Genomic DNA, 10,209 nt, shown 5'->3' on the forward strand with positions numbered 1-10,209 from the left:
TGTGAAGTATATAAATGATGTGTGGTGAGGTATGAATGTTGAGAATGCAATATGATATTAAGACATGTTGGCCAACTTAGGACTTGAGGATAGAAAATTATTTTTGGAAATTGAAGATCCCACCTAGGGAATCTTAGAGTGATACTCGGATAGGCAACTATTAGAATATCTTCCTTTAGTTGGTGTATCTCTTAGAGTGGATTTTGAGGTGTGTTGATGTCTCCTCTAGTTCCTTAGTTAATGGTTGAGTAAGGTAGGAGGTCAATGGCTACAACCTTTAACTAAGCACCTGGTAACGTTGCATTGTTCCTTAATGATGGTTAGCGCAAGTGACAAAACCTGAGAAACTAGAGGAAGGATTATTATCCTATTTTGTTGTGACCGAGTTAACACTTTGAGTGTAAAAACAATTGTGTTGGTTCAGTAAGATGAAATCACTTAGAGTACTCATATTGTTAAGAGATTTCCGTAAATGAATGTGTGACAACGTATTAGTTGAGGTATGTGTATTAGATGAATATCTCATTGTATATATGACCTGGTGTGTAACTTTTAACATGTTGGTGCTCTGTTGTTTAGTGAATGTTGTAAACCATTAGGTGTGTTTTTGGTTGGTTTATATGCTAGATAGTAGTATAGATATTCTTTATTATACTGATATGTTTTTTTAAATATAGTTGATCCTTATGTGCTGTCCATGTGGTTTGAACTGTGATAATCATGATCTTCATAGTAGGACAGGGTTAACCAGAGCAGACTTCTAAGAGATGTTGCTAGACCATTTTGGCAATGTATTATTGTCTTGGATTGCTTTTGATGATTTATATAGTAGTGTTCGATCGACACTTAGGATCCCGTATTATTTTATATTGGATGATTGTACATATATTATATATATTTATGGAGTTGTTCTTAATTGCGCATGTACTTATATACATGTCATAGTATGCATATCCATATAAAAGTGACTATAAAATGTTAAGCATGTGAGTAGTTTTGCTTCTAGTTAGTGATTCCATGAAGTGTAGTGACTTTTCAAAAATTTGATTTTTATAATTTAGTTTTAGTTTATGAGAAAAACTTATTTTATACTTTATTTTCTTCTAAAAATGTTTAAAGAGAAATTTATTTAAACATATCTTAATCAATAAGTATGAAATAAATTTATATGGAAAATGTTATTTGCAAAGCTAATTGTAAAATAAAAAGAGATAAAAAAAGAACGATGAAAAAAAAATATGAAATATAATTGATAACGTGATAAAGAAAATATTATTATATAAATTATTGTAAATATCATTATATAAATAACAACTCAATCTATATTACATCGAAGGTTAGCAAGGTATAAAAAAAAAAAAAAAAACAGTTTGGCAGGCTCCTTCAGCTCATAACCGAGTTAGGGCTTCGAATTTTTCACATTGGGCCCAAACCCAAACTCAACATAGTGCATGATCCATATTTGAAGTAATAGTGTATAAATAATGTAAATAATTTGTAATCTCATTAAAAAGCATAAAAAAAAAATCATGATTGACTCAAATTTTGTATATAATCGTGTATTGTGACTCTTGTCCTGATATAAATTTTAATTACAATATATAATTTTATCTCATATTCCAAACTTTCATCCATATTTTTGAGAAAAAAAATAAAATAGACCTGTGGTAAGATGAATTTGATAAGCAAGTAGTGAAAGCAACTAAACTCCTCCCAGGAAATGGAGACTTTGACAGTTGAACCTGTCAATAGCCAACCTTTGATGCCATTTCCATTTTCTACCTTTTTCTTTCATTCATAACAGATAACACTAACTTTCTCTCTCTTTACTTAATGATGGATTCTTCTCCTCTTATCCCTCCACCACCCCACGCCGAGATCGACCTCGAAGCCGCTTCCGCCGAACAAATTCAATGCCGCATTTGTCTTGAATCTGATGGTATTTTTGCATTCTTCTCTTTTTCTTTTTTTCCCTCTTTCAGATTAGGGCTTCCATCACCTGTTTTCAGTTAGGGCTGCAATTACCATCTACCTATTTTAATTTTAATTTTACCTCCCTCAGGTAGGGATTTCATAGCTCCTTGCAAGTGCAAAGGTACATCAAAGTATGTACATCGAGAGTGTTTGGATCATTGGCGAGCGGTTAAGGTAAGGATTTTGTCTCCTTAATTCTCAGCACAGTGTTATACTGTAGCCTTATCAAGAAATATTCTATTTCCAGCGAGCATTGTGTAACAACTATGGGATTTTTAAGTGTATGAATTTCATTGCTAGAGGGTGGACAATTGCCTATATATAATGTATCGTGACAATGCTTGTTGTTATTAGAAATGATAACCGTAAATTTGGATTATTTTTATTAGATTATATTTAAATGATCAAGATTAAAAGATAAATTGGCCTGACTTTTTTAAATAGTCATGTAACTACTGATTGACTTTTAACTTTGACCATCCATATGTGATTATATGACACAAATTTATAGTTCACATTTATCACAATAACTAAGAGTTCTCACTTGATGCGCCCTATAGACACTCACAAGCATATAAATGACTATCCATGGATATTGAATAGGTTTAATACGTCAGTGGTCTTCTACAATTTTTGTACTGAATCTTTGGAATGAGTAAAATCACCACAAATTGTTATTTTTCTGGCAGCTACAAACAGCCACAAAATGACTTCAGGATCCCGTAACAAAAATTGTTGATGATCAAGGAGTCAATAACATTTTTTTAGTTCAGGAACCTAATTAAAAATTCTCAAAGTTTAGAGACCTATTGATATATTAATCATTTAAACCTATATAATATATGAGCTATCTTTTACTAATATTTCTATGGGCAGAATGGTGCTCTTTCCATTGCTTGACCTCATAAATAAATGAAAATTACTGAATATTGTTGCAGGAAGGGTTTGCATTTGCTCACTGCACTACCTGCAAGGCTCCATATCATTTGCGCATTCATGGTGCTGCTGATAGAAGATGGCGTACTTTGAAATTTCGTTTTTTTGTAACCAGAGACATTTTGTTTATATTTCTAGCTGTACAGCTTGTAAGTAAATTGTTTCCATTCTCCTAGCAATATAAATGCTTATCCATATATATAATTAATGAATTGCATGTAGATGTTCTAATTCTACATGGCAACCCCTTATTTCCTTTGTCTGCAGGTTGTTGCTTCACTGGCTTATTTGGTTTATCGAATAGATGGTTATCAGCAGTATTGGCTTCGTCTGGTTTGGGGTTTTGATAGTGAGCTAAGCTTTTATTATATTTGTGGTAAATTACTATGGACTTGATTCTTGAGCAGTAGTCGTCAGAATGCTTATAGCAAGTATTAGTATTACTGTTAATTTTTTTGTTAGGAGGTATTGATGGCAAATTCTAGTTGTGTTTAATTTCTTTTGTTCCCAGTTTGCTTTATCCATACATAGGATGATGCTAGCTTTGTTATTAATTTCATTTTGGTATTGTCAAATGTAGGAGCGCTGCTGTTTTTTGTGTTTCTTGGCCTGTCTGGGTGCTTTGTTACTTGTTATGATCGAAGAGTTCGCAATGATTTGGCTCAGCCTTGTCGAGAAATATGTCTTTGTTGCTGTCAACCTGGGTAATAATTCTGCTTTCAAATATTCATGAGCCTTTGACACTGTTAAAACACTTAACTCATATGTCACCACAACTACTTGAGCCTCGAAGCATCATATATTTTAATTTTTTTTAAATACATTTTACGATGCCAGAAACTAAGTTTGGAGAGTAATATATGAGATTTAATTTCCTCCATTATATTGGAAATCCTACTTTGCACAAAGAAGGAACACTTGCAAATTTCACCTTTTCCAAAAAATTAAGAATATAGCTCTGATTGTTATATTATAGAAAGTATGGTGTTTCATGTTATATTTGAAGTATACGTCAGCAGCAAGTCTGTGATCCACAATGGTAGTGACTGAGGTGGTTTTGTTTTGTTTGTTGTCATTGCAGAGTCTGTGCTGACTGTCATTTACCAGGTACTCTTTGTATATGGACAGATTGCACTGCGTGCTTTGAGAGTTGTGGAAGCATGGCAACTGAATGTAGTGGTTGCTTGGGAGGTGCTGGGGAAGCAGGGCTACCATTATTATTCATAATGGCTTTGATTTTTCTGGTGCTCTTTACTGTAATTGGGATATTTTACAGTGTATTGGTGGCTACAATGGTAGGACAACGGATATGGCAGCGTCATTATCACATACTTGCTAAAAGGATGCTTACAAAGGTGCCTATCCCTCAACTTTTGTCCTTTGTGCATTTGGTAGTGTAATGAACTTTCAATTATTGATTCACTGTAGCTGTTGAGTCAACTTAAATACCTTATATATGCAATTAGCCTATTTTTGCTTATTCTATTTAGAAACTTATCAAGATATTGCTGCAAGATTTAGTGAGAAGGTTTTCTGTTTGTTTTGCCTTTAAATCCAATATAATATATGTTTGCGAACATACTTATTATTATGGGCATATGCCCTATTTCTTTCTTCTGAGTTCTGATTTAGTTGACTCATTTAGACTGTCTAGTGTCAGAGCATTATTAACTAAAAGTATTGTTTTCTGATGGTTCATGAGAAATTAAATGTATTTTGGATTTGGTGACTAGCTTTGATGAGTCTCAGGAGGCACAGTACTGCAGCAATTAAGTCATGGCCCCAAGATATGAAAGTATATTCAGGAAAAGGGAAAAGTGGTAGGGGCGGAGACTGTTAAGCTAAGTCGAAATTGAGTGGGACCCAGAAGTAATGGAGGATGGGAGGTAGTTATGAAGAGTGCAAGAACGTGACTGAGGGAGTGGGGAGCAATTAGTTTATGGGAATGGGCCTTAGACTTGGGCAGGAAGTTGGCATCCATCTGCTGCATCTTGCGATCGTGTTCGTTTGTCTCTTTTGAATATTCTGCTTGATTTCATTTTCTACTGATATACTTTGTTTTTCGCAATTTAAGTTCAGTATAATCAATAATGTCCTTTATATATCACTACCTTTTGTGATCAAGCTTATACTGAATATCATGGGACTTCAGTCAGTGTTGCTGTTTTGATCGACTTAAATATAATTTTGCAGTCTAATTGATATTAAGTGATCAACTGTTTGTCTTCTTTTTCCCTCCACTGTGTGTAGTGCAATATATCTAGCACCCTGAAACCTAATACCAACAATGCAAACCCTTCATCACTAGCCTACACCTAGTGGTTTTTAATATCAATATTCCCATGAGGAAGTAATGTGCATGCTTGATAGGTACTTAAACTGTACTCTTGAATATTCAACCATCATATTGAACTATTGATTATGAAACTGTTTGCGTATCATAGGAGTATGTCGTTGAGGACATTGATGGAGAGATAACAGGGTCTGATTGGTCTCCTCCATCCCTCCCACCGGAGCATGTACAGCAGCTGAAAACATTGGGCCTCCTTTGAGTTTGAAGGAGTCATCTACCTTCCAAGGAGAAAGACAGTAGAGGTAAGACTGAAACCTTACTTGATAGTTGGTAGTTTGGTCCTTTTCAGGGAAATATGAAGTTAATTGATAAAATTCCTGAGCCACTCAAGTGACTCAGCTCCATTAGTTTTGACTTATATAATTGTTCTAGTACGGGGAAATTTGTGAATTTCTATTGTGTCTACAGATATGTAAAGGAATGGAAGGGAATTCTTCGGACATATCTAACTACAGATATACACAGTTCAAGATCTTGATATGTTTAATATTTGCATTAATTATCCGTTCTATGCGCAGGATTTTCTCTAAAAATTAGTCATTTACTTTTTATTAATTTTATTTTGCTACAAATTTTAACACAATTTATCGTTTGATATCTGTATGTTATGTTATTATTGAACATAAAATACTAGCATTTATAATTATTTTAGAGTTTAAATATTTTTTTAGTTTCTGAAAATATAGTGCCTTTTGAAATTAGTCCCTCTTCATTTTTTTTTAACTTTTATTTCTGACATTTACCATAAAATAGTATATTTTTTAGCCCTCATTAGGATGTTTGAAGGAAAAAAGTAAACGTTTGTTACATTTCTTAACAACTGCAAATGAATTTTTTTAAAGATAAATTAATTCTAAAAATCATATTTTCAAGGTTAAAATACATTTTTAGTTCCTATAGTCTTACTGACTTTTACTTTTTAGTCTATATAGTTTTAAATAAAAATGATTAATTCTTATATTTAAATTTTTATAATCCTTTTTAGTACCTATCATTAATTTTTTTTATAACGTTTTTGTGTTTTTGTGTAAATAATGCAAACTTATTAAATTTATATAACGATGATGTATTTAGGTTTTTGTACGACGGTGTATCATTTAATGATTTGAAGAAAATATTGTTTAAATTTCTTTATTTTTTTTAGTTTTACAAATTTTGCAATCAGTATAAAGAAAATATTTTAATATTTCTATTGTTTTTCAACAAAATCATAAAGTTATAATTTTTTAATACATGATTATAAATAATGTTCAAAAAAATTCAGCTATAGATAAAATATTGTTCAATTTATTTTGTTATATTAGATCAGTTGGAAAAGAAAGATCAAATAAGAACTGAAGAATGGAAGCATTTTTTTTTAAGATATGTTTTGAAAACCAAACTTTAATTTAACCTGCTCTCATGCAGTTCTAAAATGAAAGCCAGAAAATCTATTGTTAGAAAATGTTTTTATTTTTTGAGAAATAGTAAAAAATAATATTAGAAAATAAGAGTTGTCTTTAGTATTTCTTATATTAGTAAGATAATATCTTTGTAATTAAAGAAAAAAACTTTTTGAGATAAAACATTTATTTCCTTTCATTTATGTTGGTTCTACTCACCAATCGTTGGCCCTACCACTGCCTGTTTCTGAAGCTATTGCTCGTTGGTAAATGTCTTCATTGGCAATTGCCCCTTCACTTTGAGGAAGTTAGAAGTTAAAGATCTAGATACAGAAGTGTCACGAGGGCATTGCGCAACTTATTTTATTTAACTGGATCACAATAAATTAATACATTTTTTTATACTCAAATTATGTAACATTTATTTTTGCTTCCTAAACATGTTCAAGAAATATTATCCATAATTTAATGCTACGTATATTACTGTTTATAAATTTGGATAATAAGATCCAAATTGGGAAGTTGAGTGTTGACTCAGAAGGAATGATAGCGTTAATTAATAATTTTATGGTTTAATTATCCTAGTTTATATAGTTTTATAAATTTTACATTTTAATCACTATAATTAATAAGTTCAATTTTAGTCTTAATATATTAATTATTTTTTATTTCTTTTAATTCTCGTCTATTTTTTTTTATAGAGATTAGAAATTAAATTTATGCAATTATAAAGATTAAAAGGAAACTAAAATTATATGCATAAAGATTAAGATAAAATAATTTTAATTATTAGAGTTGAAAGATAAAGGCCGTGAAGTTATAGAAACTAAAATGGTAATTAAATGTAATTTTATTTACTTACCGTATCAAAATAGAATTGAATGAACCTCCAATAATAGAATTGAATTGTGACAATCTTCTCGTGCTTTTTCCCCCACAAAATTTTCACAATAATAATTCTTCAAAGAAAAATAAAAGTTATGAGTGCATAATATTGGGGAAATTTATTAGTTTGTTTGACTATTTTACAAGATAATTTGATCGAATTATACTTGTTTAATGCGTAAATTTATTTTGGTAGTTAATTTTTGGTTTATTTTCATAAGTTATCTCGATTGATTTATAAAAGTAAGCAAGCTTATAAATAATTAATTTTTAAGTGTTTAAATTAAAGATATTTTTTTGAAAACAAATTTTGAGTTAGTTTTCACAACAAATTATATAATAATAAATATAACATGTAGTAAAGTAAATGGAGTAAGTAAGAGGATAAAGTTAGTGAGATTCCATAAAGTTTTATATTAATTCATCTTAATTGGGGAAATTTTCACTGTTACATCTAACTGTTGTTCAAGAAACAACTTAGTCACATGTAGATATAATCACACCACTATACGACCACCTACTTAGCCACTTGCTAAGATACTCAACCTCATAACCACTTGCTATGAGATCACATAACCACTATTTGTGATTTCTTTCTTTTTTTTCCCACACCTTTGTAACTCAAATCTACATAGGAAATACTCTTTACAGAAATAAGTTTTTGTATCCCAACACTTTGCTAAGGTTACAACAAACTCTCCTAAGTTGGAGCTTCCCCTAAGGAAGATTCACATTTTGTTTTTCTATTACAAGATTGATATAAATGCATAAGTGGAGTACTTTGAGTAAATAAGAGTATGAAGCAATAATTGCAACTTTGATAGCTTGTGTTTTGAGTACTCTCTTTGATCTTCTTTGCTTTTAAAACTATAGTCTTGATCTTCCTTTTATAGCCACTAAAATAAGTTCGTTATGGGTTGCTCGATTTTTAAGCAACGTTAATCTCATTGTACTTTCCTTTTTTGGCAGTAACAACTTTTTCTTCATATGATATTACTTATTGAGCATACCTTCTTTTCAAACCTTTTGAGTAAAGTATTTGGTATATGTTTTATGAAAAACTATGTTTTAATGGAAAACTTTTGATATATGGTTCAAAGTGTATGTCTTATGAGTCAAGTCTTCAAGACATTTGTCTTGAGAATAAATGTTTTAACTTAAGCCTTTTTGAATAGAGACACATGGTGCTCAAGATTTAACCATAACTATCATGTTTTGTATTCTTACTTGTATTGAAACCTTATTTTTTTACATGAAAAAAAGGTTAAGGTATGAGAAAAATTACACTGGATCGTAAAATGACTCGTTATATTTTTTAACAAAAAAGACCAAGAATCTTTACTTAGATTAACATTTTGAGAAAACTACAAGAAATTTTATAAATAAAAGGATGAAACTTTCTTGTAAAATGTGTTAAGGTATGCTAATAGATTGTAAATATGAATGATGAAGAAAAAAATTGATAGGTGAATAAAGAGATGATAGGTAAGGTGAATCTAAAAGGGAGAAGAGTGAAAAAAAGGTTTGGAGATGTAGATATAGATAAGTTGATTCTAAATTTGAATTTGAATGTACAATTATATTAAAAATATTAAAACAACTATCATTTCACTATTATATATATTTTTAATTATTTTTTAATTTTTCTATGAAAATTAAATTGTATTTAATTGATGTAATTCAATTTATTAAAAATTAATAAATTTATTTTATCATTAATAAAAATGTTTAAATTTTAAAAGGCTAAAATATTTTAGAAAATCAAGGGGTCCAAACTTAGTAGTCTTAAATAAGAAAAAAACTTTAAAAGAGTATTCTATCTTTAATAATATATAGATAGATATGTAAATATAGATAAATCATTCTAAATTTGAATTTAGATATTCTCAATTAATTTAAAAAAGTAGGAAACAATTATATACGATATATTCACAAAATTTTATTGTTTGATTCATTAAACTAAAAATTAAAATTGATAAAACATAAAACAAGTGCTGAACATGAAAATAAGTAATAGAATTTCAAATATGAGATACTTGTAACTGAATTTTACCAACTATACCTTCTTATAATTTTAATAGAAATTAATCTCTCTCTTACAATATTATCAAGGATTAGAGTCACTCAAAATTATTAAGAACAGAAATAGATCACTAATATGTAAAAAAAATCATAACATATATATGAAAATTAAAAATTACATCAACTTGCAATAATTACATTACCTATTATACAACACATCCAATCTAAAAAAAAAAAAGGTTAACTACCTATTTCCATAAGAGTCAACCATAATGAAAAGAAAAAAGAAAAGAAAAACAAAAATATCTAAGTGTGAGAGAGAAAGTATAATAATTTTTTAATTCAATATATTTTCTCATATAACAAGGTAGAAATTTCGAAAGAATTTTGTTCGTCAAAAATGAAATTTTGACACTGTAAAAGAACAATTTCATCCAACCACACAAATTTTGTCAGCCAAATATTCTTTGATGAAAATTTATTAAATACTAATAAATTTATTTTATAATTAATAGAAAATGTTTAAATTTTAAAAGACTAAAAAAATTTAAATAAAAAGAACTCGATCTATTTAATTTTGAGGTGAATTTTTTTTAAAAAAAAATATTATATAGATATAGATAATTTTTCTGACGTATGAAGCTAGTGACTGATGAA

At 29.4% G+C, this 10,209-nt stretch overlaps 1 protein-coding gene across 3 annotated transcripts; it reads left to right on the forward strand.

The window, feature by feature from the left end:
* Positions 1-1,351: 1,351 nt before the first annotated feature.
* Positions 1,352-7,134, forward strand: LOC109816377 (uncharacterized). 3 transcript variants are annotated; one of them, XM_083069251.1, is made up of 8 exons: positions 1,360-1,939; positions 2,063-2,148; positions 2,913-3,059; positions 3,178-3,286; positions 3,491-3,614; positions 3,992-4,265; positions 5,355-5,505; positions 6,899-7,134. In XM_083069251.1, exons 1-7 carry the CDS (start codon positions 1,834-1,836, stop codon positions 5,460-5,462), a joined length of 954 nt encoding a protein of 317 aa, XP_082925377.1. In that variant the 5' UTR covers positions 1,360-1,833; the 3' UTR covers positions 5,463-5,505; positions 6,899-7,134. The 3 variants fall into 3 exon arrangements, with proteins under 3 accessions (XP_020236961.1, XP_082925377.1, XP_020236960.1); XM_020381371.3 differs by lacking the exon at positions 6,899-7,134 and adding an exon at positions 5,672-5,780 and having other exon boundaries at positions 1,374-1,939; XM_020381372.3 differs by lacking the exons at positions 5,355-5,505; positions 6,899-7,134 and adding an exon at positions 4,644-5,348 and having other exon boundaries at positions 1,352-1,939.
* The last annotated feature ends 3,075 nt before the right edge of the window (positions 7,135-10,209 follow it).

The sequence above is a fragment of the Cajanus cajan genome, chromosome 2 (genome assembly GCF_000230855.2).
Source record: "Cajanus cajan strain Asha chromosome 2, NIPB_CcT2T_4, whole genome shotgun sequence".
Taxonomy (NCBI): Eukaryota; Viridiplantae; Streptophyta; class Magnoliopsida; order Fabales; family Fabaceae; genus Cajanus; species Cajanus cajan.